Source organism: Pleurodeles waltl, chromosome 3_1 (assembly GCF_031143425.1).
Source record: "Pleurodeles waltl isolate 20211129_DDA chromosome 3_1, aPleWal1.hap1.20221129, whole genome shotgun sequence".
Taxonomy (NCBI): domain Eukaryota; kingdom Metazoa; phylum Chordata; class Amphibia; order Caudata; family Salamandridae; genus Pleurodeles; species Pleurodeles waltl.
The window spans coordinates 1683363713-1683386885 of NC_090440.1; the positions used below are offsets into that span (position 1 = coordinate 1683363713).

Consider the following 23173-nt stretch of genomic DNA (forward strand, 5'->3'; position numbering starts at 1 on the left):
TGATATCCTCATCAGTGTGGCTGATCATAGAGATCCACAATGCATTGTCAACTCCTTATTTTCAGAGAATTTACCTTACAATCTGGACTCAGGAGCAGTTGGAATATGCACTAATTATAGTGTGGACACCTGGCACACAAGCCTAATTCCCCTTGGAAGTGGCAATGAAAGAATTTAAATACCTGGCATGGTCATCACTCAAGGCAAGGGCAAATGTTTGTTGTTCGTAACTTGGAGACATCATGGCCCATTTTGGGCATGGGGACGAACTTATCACACTCCTAAGGCTTCTTTATATACTTCAAAATATCCCTGTCTTGATCCTAAAGGAATTCTTTATAAAAATTTCATAGATTCTTAAATAATTACACAGGCATAGTGGTTTGCCATGAATGTTTTTGGAAATGTTCTACAGGAACACCTGTAATCAAGGAGTTGCAATTCCCGCTCTCATATCACTAATTATTAAAGGCTTCACAATTGAACATCATAAATTAAGTCCTCACTCCGAGGTGACCAGAGTTTTATGATGAAGGGTAGACTAACCTACATGTTTTATGGAGGAGAAGCTCAGAAAAATTATATATATAAACAGCTGCCTGGGCCTCGGCCTGCTGCCAGAGGGCCACCCTGGGCGAGAAAGAAAAAAAAAAGTCAGAAAAAATACTATGATCTTGTGAGAGTCTTGCAGGATCAAAAAAAAGATTGGAGGCCAGAACATATCATGAGTGATGTGATATCATAAGCAGTGCATGGTGTGGGTGCAAGTTATATTTAGCGCTGCTAAATAGAACTGGTGAACTTCTGTGGTTTTTTTTTTTTTTTGTTTCAAAACGTTAATGTTGTTATTGACAAATTCACCTAACTATAATGTTACGTGGAACTTTTTTTTTTTTTGTGAACTTGTAATGTTTATTTTTTTAAACAAAAACATATCTTTTTATCACACCTAACCTTAATGTTACTTTAACCTTCGTTTTTTTGCAATCAATATGTATAGATATACACACGCACATATTTTATATTCACTAAAAAAACATAGATTAAAGTAACTTTATAGTTAGGTGGAATGTTCAGTAGCCTTGTAACGTTTCAAATTCTAGAAACCAAAGACATTCACCAGTTATAGTTTTTGTAAGTAACTATAACTCATATCGGAAGTTAACTATAAATTCGCTACCCCAGTTGGCTTCCCACTTGCTGTGGAAGAAGGCAGTACTGCCGCCCGTGGGAGCAGGTATGTATGCTGAAATATGTTGATCTGTTTTTCTTCCCCACATTAGTGCAGGAAGGGAAACCATTCTCAAGTATGTTCCCAGCCAGTGGGAGCATATTTAAAAATGTTGCCCGCTGGGAACAGACTTTGTGTTTGCTCCTGTTTGGCAGGAGATTCAAAAATGCTCCTGGCAGATGGGAGCAAACACAAGTTTCCCTGCCTGTGCCAGTGTGTGCCAACAAATTACTGTGTCCTGGGGTGAGCTCCATGGACACAGCAGAGGATAGGGTCCCTGGAGCCATTAAAGGCTCAGAGATGGAGGTCGTGCGGGCCCCCTCCCTTCTGTTTTAATTACTGCCCTGGGGTATGGGATTCCCAGGGCCTTTCTAAGGCACGGGAGCTGCACTGCTCCCTCCCCTTTTTTTTAATACATATCAGACCTGGGGTATGGGACTCCCCAGGCCTAACTAGGCTTCGGGAGGGGGTGTCGCGCCACCCTCCCCTTTATGAAAATGGCAGCCCCGGGAATGGGGTCCTCGGGCTTTATTAGAATTGGGAGGGGGGCACTCACCCCTCCCCAAAACATAACCTATGCGTGTTCCTTCCCCTGCAGGCCCTGGCCCACTCTGGGTGTTTTAAAAAAATGTGGCCAGAGATTTGCAGATCTGAGTCCAAAGATGGCTGCCACCACTTCCTGGTTGAGGTGTTGGCAGCCAGTCAGATCTCAGCAGGAGATCTGTCGGCTCTGCTGATCTTCCACAATGTGATTTATACAATTTTTTTGAACCTTCATTTCTCAAAAGTTACTGAACAGCTTTAGAGCAAAACACAAAGAGCACTCTTTCTGGACCAAGATCTAGCTTTCTGACAAATATGGTGGAAATCAGTTCAGCAGGTTGAGCTCTAGCTGTGTCTAAAATTCCAATGGAAAAATTAGTGGGAAAACGCATTTTCAGACCTCTTCTTTTTCTTGCCCCCCGATTGATCACCCCGAAACTTTCCGTGCACAAACTAGTCAAAAAGGGATTTTTCTATTGGCGCTAAAGTTATTAGCAACAAAAAAGGCATTTCATATGGAAACGCGATTCTAGCTATACCTACCCAGTGGTTTCCGCCATTGTAAGAAAGAGGTAAGTAAATACACACGCTGGGTAATTAACACACATGCAATTCTTATAAAGCTACCAAACATCTCTAATATTAGGCTCCAAAAAGCCCCGCTATGCCTAATGCAATTGATGTTAGTATCTCATACACTTTTTCACTAAAGGTAGGATTAGGCTCTGAATCCCTTCGGAAGTGTCACCTTATACTCTTTTTCAAAAACGGTTGTTCACTTTTTTCCAAGATCTGCTTATTGACATTTTATCAAAACAAAGGTACACATCATCATACAGGACTAATAGATCTTAACAAACCTAAAACAGCCTACACCACTGTTACTGCAATGTCTTTTTCACATATCATGTAGTCAAATTAAATCCATTAGTCACTACTCTCAAAATAATGTGAACAAGCCAGCTCCGAAATGTAATCACTTCCTTCCATTCCCCTGTTGTGATCTCTGCATGTCTGTCTTATGTTGTCAAAATGATCCCAGCATGCACCCAAATCCTGGAGAGTTACTTTGGACAGTCTCTAACCTTACAGACTGACTCTTCTGTGAGGTTGCAAAAGTTCATACCTCACAAACACTCTGCTATTTGGGGAGCTTTGTTGGAGCAACAATAGCAAGCAATATCTGTCTTGGCTACCACTAGACCAATGCCAGCGGAAATGGCAGCATCGCAATCTTGCTGCTTATTGAGGAGGTATACCTTTCCGTCCCTTTATGTAGGTATAGCAACCACTGCCTCAAGTGTTGTAAATACATGGGACCAACTGGCTTGCACGACAGAGCATTCCCAAACTGTGTGTAGAAACGTGCCCCTGTGCCCCCCACACCTTAGACAATTCAGATCAGACCCTCTCCCCATTTCCCATAGTCCTTCAGGTATATAGTATTCACTAGGAAAGCATTTAAAATGGACGAAGCATAGCCTGGAGAAAGATGTCCCCTGTTTGGCAGCCATGTTTGCTTCCAGCCACTTTTCATCCTCTAGTGTGTCCAAGTCTCTCTTCAATCGTTCCTTAAAGTATCAAGAGAGGGTCAGGGGAATTGATAACTAACCCCTACAAAGCCTAGAGATTCTTGGATTCTAGTTTTTCAATAGTAAGTCTGGACTCTAATTGATTAAAGTCTGGAACCAGGTTTATCTGGAACCAGGTGTATACTATCTTTATAGCCCTCTAGTACATGTCTCAGCTGCAGATATCGAATAAAACACTGCAGCTGATGTAGCTCAAACTGACCTGACATTTGTTCAAAGTATAACATAGAATTGGACACCTACACATCACCAATTTTAGATTTCCTTGTCGTATCTCATGCACCAAAGCCTTTTAACTGGGATACTTCCCTAAGCCAAGTACAATGCAATAGAGGAGTCTCATGTCTGCTTTCTATACCGGCCAGTCCCCCTCAGTGCCCGGTGTCAACACTTCAATGGCAGAGCAGTGATCTGAGGTGACATGGAAGGGGTCTCCTAACCGTACAATCTAGATAGTAAGCCATATTTATTAAGTGTAGCTATTTCCAATATGATGAATATTATGGCGGGGTCATCTCTGTCTCTGAATAGCCAGTCATTAATTGGGAGGTGTTGGGCTGCCCAATACTAGTTTAATAACTCCTATCCATAGTCCTATGTTTTCTTCTTAACTTGCTTCCAGGGTTGTACGCATTATGGATTACTGTAATTTGTTCTGGTGTGAATTTGTTTTCTGAAAAATATGTTTGCTTTCCTCCTTTGCTTCTAGATGTTCCTCTAAGAAATGAGTAAAGTTTACATGTTTGACCATTTCCCTTGTTAATTGGTAATTTGGGCCATCTTTGCTGGGAGAGTATTTTAGTAGCAGTCTTCAGTTCTGGAAGAATGGCTATATTGGACCATTAATCTCCTGAACATAGTGTCTTGCTTACTAGTCTTCGTTCAAGTTGTGAAGCCATCACAAACTGTGCGCTGGCCATGTTAGAAAACGCCTGTGAACTGCTATAGGATTAAGAGCCACATTGTTTATTACCTTGCCTCTAATTCTTTGTCGTGGATTACTGTATGCCTGATAAATTGTGATCAATGTTTTTCTGAATCCAGTTTTATTATTTTTCTAGAATTTAATCATAATGGGCGCACCAGGATCGAATTTTTGGACTGGGTCTGTTTTCGTTTACAATACTACAGGGAATACTTTCAAGTCATATGCAGACAATGAAAATACAGTGAAGTACGGAAGTTACCTAGGTAAGTTCGATTTTGATATTGTAGTTAAAGTTTGGTGTTTCTTCAGAGAAGATATGGTTGTATGGCTCAGAATTACTACTTTGAAGGGGTCTTTTATTGAATGGCACGGGAAGAACTGTAATCACTATTGCATTGTTGTACACAGGTTAATAAAACAAGTTGAATTGCTTGTGCACTCTGCAAGAAAAGATGGAAATGTTATGTGCATGTGATTTCTCATGACTTGTAACAGGCTACATAATCTGCCTGTGTTAATTCTCAATTACTATGATGCCACCCTAAAGGTAAATACAGCAACGTTTTTTACCAGTCCCCTCTCGTTACATGTGTGGGTGGATATTTCCCATGGCACTACAGCATAATGAGGGTTATGTTCATGACGTAAAAAGAATGAGGACCCTGGATTGACTTATGGAGAGTGATAGATTGATGGGCTGGGCTAAAGAGTGACGTGGGATGCAGAGAGACAGGGTATAGTTTACATTCTTCCTCAGTCCTTATAGACTTCCCCCTTGTCATAGCATAACGTGCCACTTTCTTTGTCAGCTATGGCACCAGTATGGGGAAAAAAGGAGAGGAGATAACGCATGTAGACAAATAAAGAATACCAGAACAGGGTAATTTATCTTTATCTTTACCTCCGTCCCTCCCTCGCCTTCCTTTTAACCAATGAGGCCTCCCGCCTCCCCCCTAGACCCTCCCTTCCCCTTTCAAAACCCCCCCCCACCCTTATCCCCTCCTGTTCTTTTGTCTAGCCCACGCTAGACGGTTTTCTTTCCCTTTCTTACCTGCACGGCGGGGCCTGGAGGTCGTCGATGGAGGCACTCCTCGGGACGCGGTGCTCCGCGAGGAGTGCTACGGCTGGGTCACGTCTTGAGCGAACGGCATGGCTGCTCGAGAGGCGTGTACTGGGGGCCGGCTGACGGGGTCAGCCGGCCCTCTGTGGCTGGGGCGTTAGTTTCCGGGTTTCCGCGCCGCGGAGCCGCGAGGACCGAGGAACTTCAATTTTTGGATGCTGGTCAGGTAGGACGGGCGTTCTGCCCGTGGTTTTTTGGATTTTTACAAGGATTGTAACCTTTTTAGGGTTTGGTGGAGCCCTGTTAGGGGAGGACCAGGGTCCTATATGTAGGGTAGTGTTTTGGAATGTAAGACAGTGTTATTTTGGTTACCATGCCTAAAGCTCCAGCAAAGAGACGTGGTTGTCTCTTCTTCCTCCTCGGAGGTGGGAGGGGAGGGTAGCATTGCTCTTCCTGAGAACCCACAGGTACCTGACAGGGGTACTCCCCTCATGTCTAGTGAGGAAGTGCAGGATATGGTTGAAATGGCGGTCACCAGGGCACTGCAGGCTGGCGTGGCCAGGACTGTTCAGTCTAAGCGTGCGCACTCATCAGTAGCGGCAAGGAAATCCTCATCGGAGAGTGTGGATGAGGCCCCATCAACGTCATCTGGGGGGAAATAGGTTTCCAGAAGAGGTAATGTGGGCAGTGATGACACATGTTCGGGACAGTTTAGGTTTCCCTGTGTTTCAACCTACAAACTCAGAGTCTCATTTATTTCCTCAAATATCAGACGCCTTTTATGTTTGCCATGCCTTTCCAGGGACCTGTGAAGGATATGGTGTTTCGTGAGTGGAAGGATGTGGAGAAGGCTCAGGTTCCGCGATTCCTTCAGAAACTTTACTTACTTGAGGGTGAGGGGGTTTTTCCTCCTTCAATACGCCTGGACTCTATTCTGGCTACTCTGATTGGCAAAACGGCAGTCAATCCGGAGGATTGTGTGCCTACGAATGCCACAGACCGTAAAGTGGATTCAGGTCTTAAGAGGGCTTTTGCTGCGGAGAATCTGGCGCTGAAGGCAGGGATTTATTCGGCTTATGCGTCACAATCATTGGTTCAAGGCTTTGACAGACTTGCGGTTGCTGTCCAGGAAGGGGCGGAATGTTCGGAGCTCCTGGCAGGCCAGATTATTGGCGGATGTGTCTTCAGATATAGTCCGTACTTCGGCTCTGGCATCTGGGTCTTTGATTGGGGCTCGTAGGTCCCTCTGGTTGCGTTCATGGAAGGCTGATCCAGGGGTAAAGGCGGCCTTGTTGAGACTGCCGTTTGAGGGTTGTAACTTGTTTGGAGAACTATTACCATCCATACTTTCCAAGGCGTTTAAGGAGCGGAAGCATGCCTTACCTTATAAAGGGGTTTCTTCTTCGGGTAAAGGGTGGAAGAAGCATTCCAGTTCTTCTCCTACTAGGGTTGCTAAATCCTTTTCGTTTAGGAAACGGCGTTTTCATCCGCGTTTTTCACCTAAGAAGTCTACTCCTGGGACCCGGGGTGGTTTCAAGAAGGGGTCCTGGCATTCGCTGTGGGCCTGGCAGAGGGCCGGTTGGGGGATGACTGTGTCACTTTCTTTCAGCTTGGGAGGCCAGTGTAAACGATCATTGGGTACTAGACATGGTGACCAATGGTTATGTCATAGATTTTGTGGCGGTTCCTCCAGATTCCGGGGTGCATCCCACACCTCTGCCTTCAGAGGGGTCTTGGAGTGGAGCATTATGGGACGGAGTGCGGGACTTACTGGTCATGGGGGCCATTTCCCACGTTCCGCTAGAGGACCGAGGTCAGGGCACTTATGCGGTCTTGTTTCTTGTGCGGAAAGTTTCAGGGGGATTTCCACCGGTGCTCAATCTGAAGGAGGTGAATACCTGGATCAGGACAGTGCATTTCCGCATGCTGTCCATTCGGACTATTTTTCCATTGGTCAGGCAAGGGGATTTTCTGGTGTCACTGGATCTGCAGGATGCTTACCCACACGTACCGGGGGCATGGTCCTCTCAAAAGTTCCTGAGGTTTGCTGTGGGGCAGGATCATTTCCAGTTTTGCGTTCTGCCTTTCGGTCTGAAATCTTCTCCCCGAATTTTCACGAAGGTGCTGGCTCCTCTAGTGGCTTTGCTTCATTCAGAAGGGGTGTTTCTGCACCCTTATCTAGACGACATTTTGATTCATGCCCATTCACGAGACCTTTTGCAAAGGCAGGTGGCCCAAGTTCTGGGGGTCCTGCAATAACACGGGTTTTTGATCAATTGGGGGTAATCATGTGCCGTCCCAGGATCTGGTTTTTCTAGGGGCTCGGTTTCAGCCTATTCTAGGGTTGGTGACTGTGTCCGAAAATAGGTTGGATGCTCTCCAGGCTTTGGTAACGAAGGTATGGTTACTGTCTGCTCCCCGAGCTCTTCTATGGTTGCGACTGCACATTTGGCGTCAGTGATATTTTGGGGTTCTTGGGCACGTTTCCATCCCCTGTGCTTGGTGACGTGGTTCTTGAGTAGGTGGGCTCCAGGGTCCGGTTCTCTGAGGGACGGGGTTCCAGGGTTCGGATTGATTCACAGAGAGTTGCAGTGGTGGTTGGATGCAGACCACCTGAGGGTAGGGGTGTCTTTGTCACCTCTGAGACCCGTGGTGGTGACGACGGATGCCAGCCTCTCCGGTTGGGGGGCATGGATGGGGTCAGCTCAGATTCGGGGGTTTTGGTCCCCTCGGGAGGCGAGTCGGTCATCTAATTGGCGAGAATTGCGGGCTATATTCCTGGCTCTGGTCCATTTCCAGGATTCCCTGAGGGGATTGGCGGTTCTGGTTCGCACAGACGTCTTAGTGGCCGTGGCCTATGTCATTCGGCGAGAGTGGTAAATGTTCGGGCGGATCTACTGAGCAGAGTGTTTCCTTCCTCTCAACTTTTCTCTCTCCGGAGGTCTCTGTTTTCGGCATCTGGTTCGGCTTTGGGGTCTTCCAGTGCTGGATGTGTTTGCGTCAGTAGAGAATGCGATAGTGGGGTGCTTCTGCTCCCGGTTTCGGTGTCCCCAAGCATGGGAGGTGGACGGGATGTCATGTCCTTGGCCGCAGGGCCTTTTTATATGCGTTCCCTCCGTTTCAACTATTCAGGGCGTTTCTGTTAGGTGCCAGTGGCTTTGAGTTCTACCTTGCTGGCTTCATGGAGACGTTCAACTTTGCTTTCTTATGGTAGACATTGGAAGGTGTTTTCATCTTGGTGCTTAAGTCGTGAGTTGGATCCTTCCTGCGCTTCTCTCTTTGAGGTGATGCAGTTCCTGCAGGACGGTGCTCGTTTAGGGTTGTCAGTGGCTTCTCTTCGGGTACTGTGGGCGGCTATTCGGGCATTTAGGGACAGTGGCGTAATCTTCAAGTTGAAGGGCGATTGATGCCTGGATTTTTTCAGGGGCTTATTAATTTATTTCCTCGCCCGGTACGTTCTTTTCCCTCATGGGATCTGTCCTTGGTTTTGGATGTGTTGACGGGGGCCCCTTTTGACCCATTGGGGGACTGTGATTTGCGACGTCTATCTTTGAAGACGTTCTTTTTGGTCACCATTACTTCGGCTCGTCGGTTGGGGGAATTGGGGGCATTGGCATGTTCCTTTCCTTTTTTGTAAGTTTTTCCCGGTAGGGTGGTTCTGGTTCCGGTGCCTTCCTTTATTCCAAAAGTCAATTCTTCGTTCCATTCCAGGCAGGCGGTCATCCTTCATTCATTTTGTCCGGATCCCTCATCAGGGGAGGAGGTCCGTTTGCATTCGTTGGATGTACGTAGGGTTTTGTTGGAGTATCTGCGGGTGGTGGCTCCTTTTCGTACAGGGGATTCTCTGTTTGTTACTTTTGGTCCGGCACGCTAAGGTGAGAAACCTTCCACGGCTTCCTTGAGTCGGTGGGTTCGATCTTTGATTCTGTTGGCCTATTCCTTGAAAGAGGTGGTTCCTCCTCTAGGGATTCAGGGGAGGTCTTCCAGAGGCATGGCGGCGACGGTGGCAGAGCTTCAGGGGACTTCAGTGGTGGAGATTTGCAGGGCCGCCACTTGGGCTTCTCCTTCGGCGTTTGTGCGTCATTATAGGCTGTCGGACTTGGGTGGTTTGGAGTCGGTGTTTGGTCACCGGGTCTTATCCTCTATGAGATACTGTTTGGGATGTTCTTGGTGCAGGATATTAAATAAGGGTCTTGCAACTCGATGTCCGTCTCCTGTGTGTTTTTCTTGCTATGTCTCATTGGTTAAAAGGAAGGCGAGGGAGGGACGGGAGGTAATGCTTCCATTTTCTTACGATAATGGCATTACTCCTAGTCCTACTCCCTCGCCTTCCTTTTCCGTTCCCTCCCACCCTCCCGGTACGGACTGTCCGAGTTGCGGCTTGGGCTTGGTTTTTGTACAGGAGGGGATAAGGGTGGGGGGGGTTTTTGAAAGGGGAAGGGAGGGTCTAGGGGGGAGGCGGGAGGCCTCATTGGTTAAAAGGAAGGCGAGGGAGTAGGACTAGGAGTAATGCCATTATCGTAAGAAAATGGAAGCATTATCTATGCAGAGATTGTTGAATTTTCCAGACTAAAGTATTCAGTCACTATGTAGCCTACTCATATTGTACCATTGTGATCTGTCTGATCATTGAAGACCGTCTGTGATATACATTTTCCGCATAGCGATTCTTTGTGATATATATATATATAGTCTTTTTTTCTCATTATGCTGAATTCAGTGATGTTAAGAAGTACTATTTCTTCCATTATAAAGCATTGCTTGCACCCTATGCCATTGCATCTACACTGACGTATATATCCGGAGGTTCAAATTGCTTGTTATCCATACAACTCTAATATTTTCAGCAGCCCACTGCCCCTGAACTTGGTCCATGCTCTAAAAATACTAAAATAAAGTACGTTTTAAAAAGTAACTTTTTGTAGCAAAAAATATAGCAAAGTGATTCTGTTGCAGTCTAGTTTGTAAATGGAACCACCTCAAAAGAACAATAAAGCTAGTGGAAAGAATAGCATCGGGGCCTCGAAGGCAAAGGTGATATATTTAATTTAAAGTGATTGTTAAAGCATGCTCCAATGGGGAAAAAAGCTGACTCTAAAGTACAACATGCTGACAAATGAAAATAATTTATTGTGTAAGTAGGGATGAATAGAGTGCTCTGTTAAAAGGTTACGTTTTTCCCAAAATGTTGTATTGCGGTACACACTTGCCAGGCCACCATGATTTCTTTTTCATAGATCTAATGTGGATACATGTCCCTTCTGAGGATCTCTGTGACGTTATGAACAAGAATGTCAGGGACCTTAGTGAAGTGTAACGTGGGGTTTGGAATGTTGTTGAGGATAGCGCTGATCTTCCATGGCAGTTGGTGGTAGCAGCTGAATTGACACAACATGGATGGTGGCTCCTGTATGCATTAACTTTACCTTTTCAACCTGAGAGCTGTATGTGTCGTCCTCGTTTCACCAGTACCACCACAAAATTTGTCAGGCGAAACAGCGTCTAAACCACAACCAATTAGGGGTAAAAGGCCACTTTAATAGAACAGGTCTGGAACAATAAGCTTGGAATTAAGCGTTACAAAACTAAACCTCCTAGCTAATAGATGTAACATCCTAAACCCCACCCTCTAATGAACTTCTCAGTCACCAATACCCCCTTCCCATCCCCACCTTGACCTGCCCAATCCAGTACCCATCTGTCCTGCTGTCCACCTTCTGTAGTTACCTTTGCCTTTCCCCCCTTTGTTCCTTCTCCAAAATCCCTGACCTGTCATCTTTGTACATCCGTACCCTTCCCCCCCCAAAAGCATGTCTGTAAAGACCCGCCTAACCAAGCCTGCCTACAAGCAGCAATTTAATAAAACATTCACCTAAAATAACCATTGGCCTGTCCTATTAAAACTTAAGAAAGCGCAATCACAATGGAACATTCTACCTACCTAATAGGTTAAAACCAAAAAGGAACCCAAGAAAACTCAAACCCTAAAAATACCTGGATTAAATAATATTAAATAAAATAACAAATAAAAAACCCAAACACATAATAAAGGGAGGTGAGGGAAGGCTCCAAATCCATAACTATCTCTGGGTGTGACAAAATGGCCAAAGAGGCCGTCCACACCTTGACCCTTATATGTAAACCCCTAATTAACTCCCGCCCTCACCGTAACCTGAACCAATACAATTCTTGACGTGGTGGATTCTACCACTGATGCCCGATCAGCCTGGGGGGGGGGGGGACTGGGCAAGCCTTAGCTCCCTCCAAACCCCATTGGCAACAAGCAGAAGCTGCCAGGACTAGTATGACCCATGTATAATCAAGGAAGACCTAACCCGCAAGTTTCACTTATTTTCACACTTTGTGTGATAGCGATCACTGCTAATTAGGAGTACTTGTTTCGCGGGATGTGCTACTGTGTAAGGTGCACATAATTGGGAATAGGAGCACCTACGAGGGTTGATTGCACAAGCATGGAAGGAGTGCAGTGCTTCACGTTGCAACGCTGGACATTTTAACCACTATTATATAATTGCTAGTGTGCAGTTCAGCAACATAAATGCATAAGGTCCCCTGACCAGTTTAAATGTTGTGCTGCAATGTAGCAGCCATTTTTAATTGGGAACGATATGAGAACGCGAACTACCATTTAATCTAGGGTATCTCTACGTGGTGATCACTGCTGCCATTTAAAAAAAAATTATTCAGTGACGTTTAGTGTGCGTTTCATTGAAATTAATGCTTAGCAGAAATTTTAGAGCACGGCCAGCCCATATCATTCTGACATTATTTATTTATGCAACGTCAAGGAAGCTGCCAGCGCAAACCTATACCAACTAAACTGCTTGCTTCGTTTTCAGAGTTCAATTTTGGCAGCCATGTGTGTGAGCAATTCGGGGTAAAAAAATTCATAATTTCATACTGGTTCTGTTGCTGCCAAAATAACATTCAGTTCAGTCAAGGTATATAGTTTAAACGTGAACATAGAATTTGATAAAGGGTGTCACTTTCTTCATTACAGTACTTTGGTGTATCATTGCACTATAGTTCTTCAAGTTGCTTAAATTTAATTGAAGACTTTGTGAATCTTGGTGCATGATTCCATAGTGATACACATAGTACATTCAACATCGTAGAGAACAATAAGGGGGTCTACAGCAATACTCACTTTCTTCATTACACTACTTTGGTTTATCATTGCACTATGGTTTGCCAAGTTACTTAAATCTCATAGAGTCTTTGTGTTTCTTGGTGTATGATTCAAAAGAGTGCAAAATGAATAAGGAAGTATCAAGTAAGCTAAGGGATGTTTCAAACTAACACATGTTGGTTTTAGATGTGTGAATATACCACATTTTAGTGAGGGGAAACAAAGTCAGCCAAAATCAAAAGAGAAGAGTACCAATGTTGTAGCCACTTTAGGTGATGATGATGATGATGATATACATCTAGAAAAGATACAGAATTATCTCCAGGATATGGGGTTGATGGTTGGGGAGTCCCTTGTAACTGGTACCGCTGGTACCAAGGGCCCTGATGCCAGGGAAGGTCTCTATGGGATGCAGCATGTCTTATGCCACCCTGGGGACCCCTCACTCAGCACAGACACACTGCTTGCCAGCTTGTGTGTGCTGGTGAGGACAAAACGAGTAAGTCGACATGGCACTCCCCTCAGGGTGCCATGCCAACCTCACACTGCCTATGCAGTATAGATAAGTCACCCCTCTAGCAGGCCTTACAGCCCTAAGGCAGGGTGCACTATACCATAGGTGAGGGCACAAGTGCATGAGTACTGTGCCCCTACAGTGTCTAAGCAAAACCTTAGACATTGTAAGTGTAGGGTAGCCATAAGAGTATATGGTCTGAGAGTCTGTCATGCACGAACTCCACAGCACCATAATGGCTACACTGAAAACTGTGAAGTTTGGTATCAAACGTCTCAGCACAATAAATGCACACTGATGCCAGTGTACATTTTATTGTAACATACACCCCGGAGGGCACCTTAGAGGTGCCCCCTGAAACCTTAACCGACTATCTGTGTAGGCTGACTAGTTTTAGCAGCCTGCCACACTAGAGACATGTTGCTGGCCACCTGGGGAGAGTGCCTTTGTCACTCTGTGGCTAGTAACAAAGCCTGTACTGGATGGAGGTGCTTCACACCTCCCCCTGCAGGAAGTGTAACACCTGGCGGTGAGCCTCAAAGGCTCACCCCCTTTGTTACAGCACCACAGGGCACTCCAGTTAGTGGAGTTGCCCGCCCCCTCCGGCCACGGCCCCACTTTTGGCGGCAAGGCCGGGGGAGATAATGAGAAAAACAAGGAGGAGTCACTGGCCAGTCAGGACAGCCCCTAAGGTGTCCTGAGCTGAGGTGACTCTGACTTTTAGAAATCCTCCATCTTGCAGATGGAGGATTCCCCCAATAGGGATAGGAATGTGCCCCCCTCCCCTCGGGAGGAGGCACAAAGAGGGTGTAACCACCCTCAGGGCTAGTAGCCATTGGCTACTAACCCCCCAGACCTAAACACGCCCTTAAATTTAGTATTTAAGGGCTCCCCAGAACCTAGGAACTCAGATTCCTGCAACCTAAGAAGAAGAGGACTGCTAAGCTAAAAAACCCTGCAGAGAAGACGGAGCCACCAACTGCTTTGGCCCCAGCTCTACCGGCCTGTCTCCCCACTTCTAAAGACACTGCTCCACCGACGCTTTCCCCAGGGACCAGCGACCTCTGAATCCTCAGAGGACTGCCCTGCTCTAGAAGGACCAAGAACTCCTGAGGACAGCGGCCCTGTTCACCAAAGACTGCAACTTTGAAACAAAGCAGCAACTTTGAAACAACTTGCGTTTCCCGACGGAAGCGTGAGACTTGACACTCTGCACCCGACGCCCCCGGCTCGACTTGTGGAGAATAATCACTTCAGGGAGGACTCCCCGGCGACTGCGAGACCGTGAGTAGCCAGAGTTGCCCCCCCCCCGAGCCCCCACAGCGACGCTTGCAGAGGGATTCCCGAGGCTCCCCCTGACCGCGACTGCCTGCTCTCAGATCCCGAAGCCTGGTAAAGACTCTGCACCCGCAGCCCCCAGGACCTGACGGATCCGAACTCCAGTGCAGGAGTGACCCCCAGGAGGCCCTCTCCCTTGCCCAGGTGGTGGCTACCCCCAGGAGCCCCCCTCTTGCCTGCCTGCATCGCTGAAGAGACCCCTTGGTCTCCCATTGAAACCTATTGAGAACCCGACGCGTGTTTGCACACTGCACCCGGCCGCCCCCGTGCTGCTGAGGGTGTACTTTCTGTGTGGACTTGTGTCCCCCCCAGTGCCCTACAAAACCCCCCTGGTCTGCCCTCCGAAGACACGGGTACTTACCTGCTGGCAGACTGGAACCAGGGCACCCCCTTCTCCATTGAAGCCTATGCGTTTTGGGCACCACTTTGACCTCTGCACCTGACCGGCCCTGAGCTGCTGGTGTGGTAACTTTGGGGTTGCTCTGAACCCCCAACGGTGGGCTACCTTGGACCCAAACTTGAACCCCATAGGTGGTTTACTTACCTGCAAAAACTAACAAACTCTTACTTCCCCCAGGAACTGTTGAAAATTGCACTGTCTAGTTTTAAAATAGCTATATGTGATTTATGTGAAAACTGTATATGCTATTTTGCTAATTCAAAGTTCCTAAAGTACCTACCTGCAACACCTTTCATTTGTAAAATTTAAACCTGTGGTTCTTAAAATAAACTAAGAAAAGATATTTTTCTATACAAAAACCTATTGGAATTGTCTTTGAGTGTGTGTTACTCATTTATTGCTTGTGTATGTACAACAAATGCTTAACACTACTCCTTTGATAAGCCTACTGCTCGACCACACTACCACAAAATAGAGCATTAGTAGTATCTCTTTTTGCCACTATCTTACCTCTAAGGGGAACCCTTGGACTCTGTGCATACTATTCCTTACTTTGAAATAGTGCATACAGAGCCAACCTCCTACAGTCGGTTATCTGTGGAAAAGATAAAGGACCGGACCCCCAGGATTGCTAGGATCACAGCAAAATTGTTGCAATATCAATTTGACATAAAAATGTGCCAGGAATGTTCAGGCTTATTTTGTGTCAAGGTTTCCAGCCAGAGATGAGAATACAGAAGACAAGAGTGTGGGTGTTAATGAGGATTGCCTGACTGCTGCAATGGATGTAGAAGAAATGTGTGCAGTGTCTGAGGATGAGTGGAAATCAAAGTTAGCTCAAAATGAAGTTCTAAAACTGGTTATTTCCTATGTCAAAGCAGGGTGGCCACCAGAGAGATCACTGGAGTTACCATGTCAGCCTTTTTGGAAGGTACATGATGAATTGTCTATAGAAGATGGTCTTTTTTTGAGAGGAGATAAATTGGTCCGACCAGAAAATATCAGTGTTATGCTAATCAAAATGGGTCACGAAGGACACTTAGGAAAGTCCTTCACTAAACCATGATCATGCAGGTGTTGGTGGCCATCCATGGATAAAGAGATCAACTGTTTTGTAGAAAGGTATGTGATGTGTTCAAGTGCAGAAAAGAGTTTGGTTATCAGGAAGCCTCCATTGCAACCGCCTGAGTGTCCCTCAAATGCCTTGGAGAAAATTGTCATTGATTTGGTTGATTCATTCAACTGCTTACCAAACCATCTATGTTATGCATTGATAGTAGTGGATCTCTATTCAAAGTGGCCTGAACTCAAATGCATTCCAGAGCTCAGTATGAAGGCTGTTATAGAATTTGTAAATGGAATTTTTCACAGGGAAGGTTTTCTTAGGTTTTTGGTTCTTGGTGAGACAATGGGGTTAAGTTTGTGATTGGGGAGATTGAGTCGTTCCTTAAAGGAGGTGACATCAGGCATCTCAGAATGCCACTCTATCATCCCCAGATAAATGGCCACGTTGAGCACATGAACAAGGTGTTAACTCAGTGTGTGCCATGGGCGGTGGCAGACAGGTATTGTTTTAAATGCTGTACACTCTTTTATGGTTTTATCAAACGAGTCCCTGTTCCATGACACAGGTGCCTCGGTTTAAACTGTTGAGGGGAAGAAAACCTGCCACAAATATTTTTCCCAGTTGAATGAACAGATGGGTTGAAATTGGAATTGAGTTGGATGAATATGATGTTATAACAAAGACAAAAGTAGCTGATGCTAAAGTAAAAGAAAAAAACAAATTTGATAAGCGTGATCAAGTCCATGAAAGGAAAATTTAAGTTGGAGATGAGGTCTATATCAGAAAAGGGACTTATGCAAAGAAAGGAGATAGAAAATTCAGTGAACTTCGTGTGGTGGGCAAAGGCTGTGGGAATACCATTAGAGGCAATAGTTCTGACTGGTGGAATTAGGTGGGGTTGTGAGGTGTGATGGTAGCACTAAGAAGGTAGATCTAACGTTTAACTAGGTTTCCCTATAGTCTGCAGTTTCTCAAAACAGTAAGTGCCCTATGATCCACAGGAGTAACCAAAATAGGTAGGTTCCACTTAGATTCAGGAAGTAAACTGTGGTTTATGATTGGAATGTTTATTTTTGTAATTGATGCTCATGAAGAGTTGAGATTTTCTGTATTTGCAAAATGTTCTTCTTTCCAGTAATTCCTGTAATGCTCTCAACCATTTGTATTTGCTGCAATGTATGTTTTTTTTAATGTTCTGGCTTGCAGGTACTCTTGCAATGTTCATACAAGTGTATTTTCTGTATTATTCGAGATAAGGTATTTTAGTATCTTTTATTGTAATTTTTAAAATATCTTTCATTGTATTTTTTTTGGTTAATTTTCAATGGAAAGGGGAAAGTAATGTAATGTTCTGAACCAGTAAGTAGAATTTCAGTGGTCTTAGTGAAGTGGAGTGTGAGGTTGAAATGTTGTTGAGGATTGCATTGGTAAGTGTTTCATGGCAGTTGGTGGTAGCATCTGAACTGACACCTTGTGTATGGTGACTTCTGTACGCATTAAATTTACCTGTTTGACCTAAGAGCTTTATATGCCATGATCATTTCACCAATTTAAGCACAATCTTAATACATCTGGCCCCGTAATGCAGAAGAAACAGTTGTGGGAGTTACTAATACCATCTAGATCTTGAGTTCTGCCGGACCATTGCTAGTCAGAAGCATTTTACACTAACACTTCAACTGCTGAAAGCAGGTGAAATATCTGGGTGTTATACATGCAGGAAATGACGAATAACCGCAAGGCCTTCACAGACTCTCATGATTCTGTGGTATCCATCTACTCCCAAAATTACAGATGGCCATGTTATCTGTAACTTTGGCGGGGGGAAGGAAATGCCAGTTAAATTATTGGTCTGCATTTAAATGGCTTCTAAGTACTCATGTGAAAGTGATTTATTACAAAGTGAATTAACAACTTTGTACAGTTATTTGGATAGTGGATGACTTCTTGCAGAAAGACATTATTACATCCCTCTTTGGGAGCCAAGAGGTCTAACATCTATGCTGTCATCACAACTATACTAGTGAAATTCTGAATCCTGTGCAAACAGCAAGTTGCATAGGGATTCTCAGGGGAGTGACAGGGCATGAATAGAGGCAGATTGCAGCGTGTTCCCTTGACGACTGTGTGACTACAGGGGCGTGCCCCTGCCTCCCCCTGAGAAGCCTAGTGGTTATCCAAAACAGGTGCCACATTTGTGCTCCATCATAAATTCAGGCAAGTTACTATACAGCCTGCATGCATTTGATTAACACTGCATGTAAGATTTGTCCACTGATTGTTTATAGAAATACACGTAGACAAAGCGGAAATTACATGATTCTCATCCTGATGAAGGCCTGGCACCTTTTAGGCCAGTTTAAAGGGCTGAAATATGTTGACGGCATAGATGAGGCTCTTAGGACCATAATTTCGAAGAGAACACCCCTTTTTCTTTCAACCTATACCTTTTTATTTTTATATATCTATTTTATTGTTTTCAACACATGTAATCGTTTACAAATACAAATATCAACTACTGGATCAAAGCATTCCGTTCTCCTAAAGTCAGCATCGCAGTTAATTGCTGATTCATTGTGCAAACTTTCCAGGGGGTTGCAAGTGATACACCCACGAAGCAAGATAATTACAAGGTACAATACAGTAGCATGTAACATGTGTCACCCTTGGCTGCCTGCTCATCTTACCCCTCAGCTCGTTAACACAACCCATTACAAGCATGCAATCCAATACGGCTTGACCATTATAATGCTGTGCACACACAGGAATTCAATCAACTGGATATGAACAATCTTTTGTTGGCATTCCTGGAAGCTCAACATCAGCACATTACCATATACAATATACAAAGGCCCCTTCCAAATGCACAGTGCCACCCCACTCTGCATGGAAACTCTAAGCACGCCACCCTGCAGGTGTAATTGCCATGTTTCCTTAATTCACTGCGGGCGCTCGTCATTCTTAATTTCCAGTCTGATGACAAGTGTTTCCCAAGTGTCATGTCCCGTGTGCACCTGTCCCGTATCTCGCAATGCCCGTAACACCCGGGACTCCGTCCGTGCCCAGCGCAATGTTATGACACACCACACCTGGAGCTCCGGTGCCCTTGGTGCCTTCCAGTTCATGGCAACCAGTCTTTTATACATGATAAATGCCAAATCGGCAAACCTATGAACTTAAATGTGTTGCTTATTTCTGCTTCGTATCCCCAAAAGACAAGATTTCAGTTCCAGTGGGAACGAGTGTTCCGTGATGTCAGTAATGTCTGCCACTATGTCGTGCCAGACTGTCTGAAGGGGCCTACATTCCCACACCATATGGTAAAAATGAGCCGTTGGTGAGTTTAATTGGGGGCACGTCAGACTAGAAACAGGGTATATGCACCGAATATGGAATGGGGAAAGGTATGTCTGGTGTATAAAATTAAATTGGGTATATCGGAACTTGGGGTTTCGCAATATGTGCTGAACCTGCTGAAGGGCAAGCATCCAAGCCCCGGGAGTCAAGGGCATCAGGAGAACTGCATTCCATCTCTGCCTCACAATCTCCAGTCTGTTACCATCCACTCTCCGTTTAGGGCTTTGTACAAATTTGTAATCACTTTTGTGTGGCCATTATTTGAGAGAAAATAATGTAGTGCGGGAGAAGTGATAGGCTCCTGATCACCCCCTGCCCATGCTCTTCTAATTAAATGACATATGGAGTAAACCAACATGAATTGTCCCAAGCCCACCAGGGTAAGGTCTCTAATGGCCTCAAACGACATCAGTACATCATCATCAAAACCATCGCCTACTGTTTCTATCCCTGCTTCCCCCCACGGGACAAGAGAGTGAGCCCTAAGACACCTATACCCACTTTAACATCAATATATGGACACCTTTGTAAAAGTGAGGTACTTTTAATCTTTAGACCCCCAGTAGGATATATCAAGTGCTTCTGAATTCCTGGTAGAGCCCACCCTGGCTTCTAAGGGCTGGGATGGATTTGATAATGAAGAATGCCACTATTCGAGTGGGTGAAAGTCATATATAAAGAAAATAAATATTTTCTTTCTTGTTGTATTTATGTTCTGACTCTTGAGAGAAGGACCAGGAATTATTTGTTTGGCAAAGGAATACTCTAAGTGCAGTGCTCTTTAATCCACTGCCAGACACCACCTGCCCCTTTATCTCACTATTGCCTGTCCCTGCTTTCTCCCTTGGTCATGGTTTTTCCATCTTTCTCTTTCTCTTACTCCTTCTTTCTGCTTTGTGTGTTTTTATTTTCTTTCTTTCACTCAGAAAATGTCTGATGAGGAAAAATAAGTGCCTTTCCCAGGCATGAGTGCTGGTGGCCCCCACTGGCAACCACTGGCTCCAATTAAGCACTGACAAGAGGCAGTTTTCCTTATATAAATATTCCTACTTGAGGCTAAGATGAGATTTGCTGCATCGTGATTTAAAGCATTAATAAGAAGACGAAAGGACCTCGCTTCAACACAGTTTTTTCTACTTCATACAACTACGTGAAAGGGCAAACTATCCCAGAAGTACTGTTGCACTGTTAGTGAATGTAATGAGTTTCAGAGACTTTACAGTTCAACAATGCTAAAGACGCTAAACGTATTGACAGAAGCGTTTGTAAAGGGTATAGTCGGAGAACTAAGTTAACTATTTAAATGATCATTTAATTTGTTTATTGTTTGACATTATACACTTAGAATCTTTCTTTTTTTCGGATGGCTAATTAATTGAGCAACCTGGAGTGTTTAAAGAATATTTCGACACATCTCATGTGACTCTAACTGTCCTTAGATCTTTGACGCTAAAGCCTACAAAGATTATTATTATGGATGTAAGTTTTACAGGAAATACATCATATACTCTCCCATGCCAAACAAGACAATCACTAGTGTATGCAAATGATGCCATTGTATCTTTAAACGTTACGCCTCTTAATTAGCCGTTTGTTATGCAATCCTTTAGAAACACAATTAATAGTATTGATCATGAACTGACAGACAAACTGGAGGTATGTGCCCAGGGCCGGCTTTGGAGCAGTGCGACCGGTGCTGCCACACGGGGCGCTGACCTGGAAGGTGGGGGCACAGACCTCAGTGGGGGCGCTGTGTTGAGCAATAACTTAAGATTTAAAAGCACCTGATACAGAGTTACTTGTGCAACCAGTTTTCAGGCGGCTATAAAAATATCAAGAAAACTCTTGTGGTTAATGTTCCTGCCAGAGAGAGAGATCAGGTTTTGTTTAGTGGCAGATTAGACTCGCCATAAAGTAGTGCAGAGGGTTAACATGCTTGCTGCAAAGAACAGATCTGTATTTTATGTGGATTAATGAAGCCAGCCTTTACCAGTGTTTTAAAACAATTGAAAGGTATGTGAGAGAAGTGTTATGGAGAGATGAGGGACACTTTTCCTGGGTGGTAGTGAGGGAATCTGAGGAGAAGGTCATAGGGAGGTGCCAAAAAAGATTTTCACACCGGCACCATCAGCTCTAAAGCCGGTTCTTAGTGCTTACAGATAATTTTAAATGTTCCTGTTAACCATGATAGTATCCCTATCAACTAATAAAATCACAAGGCAGCATAGGATATATAAATAATGTTTGCAGTGTGTTCTAAAGAAAGAGATTTGCTAGCCATGCATGCACAAATATTAAGGCTTTCACACTGTAGCTTTGTTTCAAATGCACAGGCTAAGAGTGTAAAGTGTTTCACTTCTCAAAACAATATACTTTCTTTGAGGTCCATATTCAACCATACGGATGCCAACACATAATACCAATCACAGAAAAATTCTACTCTGAATTTGGTAAAACTGAAGAGTTCAAACAATCTGATTGTACATTTAGACACACCCCACACCACCAGTTATTCATTGTTATATGGATATTCAAATCACAATGTGCTGCTAATAGACAAAAGAAACCAAGTGTAATTCCAGGACAGATGCGTGGAATAATATTTAAAGGAGAAAAACTATGTGGGTTCAATTTACATAAATGCAAAAACAACAGCTGATGGACGGAATTTGGAACAAATCAAACATTCACCCCCTGTCACAGATCTGGGTTTAATCCATTCGTTTTGTTGCTTGCCATGCCATCCCAGTTTGGACCATGCCATATGCAAATCAGTATTGACCGTGCCCCCCCATGCGAACAGTCCAGCCCGAACTGGCAAGCCAGGTCCTCCCTGGACCAGAAAAAAAGCATCCTTGGACATGTTTTGGAGTATCACCCCTCATCAGCCAGGCTAGCTTGAATCTGGTGGCATAGCGAGGATGGGACCCACGTCTGGGCATACCCTTCCCACTTAGGGTGACAAATGCAAAAACAACAGATGAGGGATGGAATGCAATACTAATCATTCACCCCTCATTCACAGATTTGGGTTTAATCAATCAGTTTTGTTGCTCACATGTCATTCCAGTTTTGACCGCGCCATATGCAAATCAGTCTTGACCGTGCTCCTCATGGGAAGAGTCCAGCCCGAACTGCCAGGCCAGGTCCTCCCTGGAGCAGAAAAAAGTATAGTGGGATCAGTTTCAGGGTATAATCCCTCATCAGCCAGGCTAGCTTGAATCTGGTGGCACAGCAAGCACAATCTTGATTTTTTTTTTAACCTCAGTCCTGGATTTTGGTGAGACTGACTCTGGGTTTGCTGGGCCTGATAGCGTTCTGCATCCTGCTGGTGAAGCATGCTCAATGGTATATGTAGGTTCGGTAGTGGGATCTGCAGTCCTAGTGGACACAGCACCATGGGAATCTCTCCGCCCTAGTCCATATTTAGAAGTAACTGTGAAAACCCTACAGTGATGCTAACAGGCTGTGATTAGGTGAGCAGGAGACCCTCTCCTTTCCCCACCCACAGCTGATGGTTGTGACTGATGCATCACTTCTGGGAAGAGGCTGCCATCTGGGAGGAGTGGAGGTCAGAGGTCTCTAGTCTGCAGCAGAGACTCTGCTGCACATCAGTTTACTTGGCATCAAATCTTTCCTGCCCTCCGCCAAAGTGAAGTTGGTTCAGGTGTTCACAGACAATACTACCACAATGTGGTACTTCAACAAGGAGGCACTGTGCCTCTGGACAAGGGTGGAACATCAGGATTTTTTTCTCATCATGAAGTGCCTGATCTCTAAACACCAGGGCAGATGAACTCAACTGTCAATGCCTCACAGACCATGAATGGCACCTGCACCCTAAGGTGGCTCAAGGTCTCTTTTAGGACTAAGGAGAACCTTGGCTAGATCTATTTACCACTGCCGATAAATCACAATTGTCAGCACTTGTGCTCAATAGAGTTTCCTAGCGGCTGTTGCTCGGAGACTAGGCTGGAATATGGGATTCCTCTAC

At 44.8% G+C, this 23173-nt stretch overlaps 1 protein-coding gene across 1 annotated transcript in view; it reads left to right on the plus strand.

Moving 5' to 3' along the window:
• Positions 1 to 23173, plus strand: part of ITGA4 (integrin subunit alpha 4) — a 365777-nt gene that overhangs the window by 132721 nt on the left and 209883 nt on the right. Inside the window, exon 6 of the mRNA XM_069225453.1 lies at positions 4428 to 4557. Coding sequence (XP_069081554.1) covers positions 4428 to 4557 — 130 coding nt within the window. The remainder of the gene's footprint in view (positions 1 to 4427; positions 4558 to 23173) is intronic.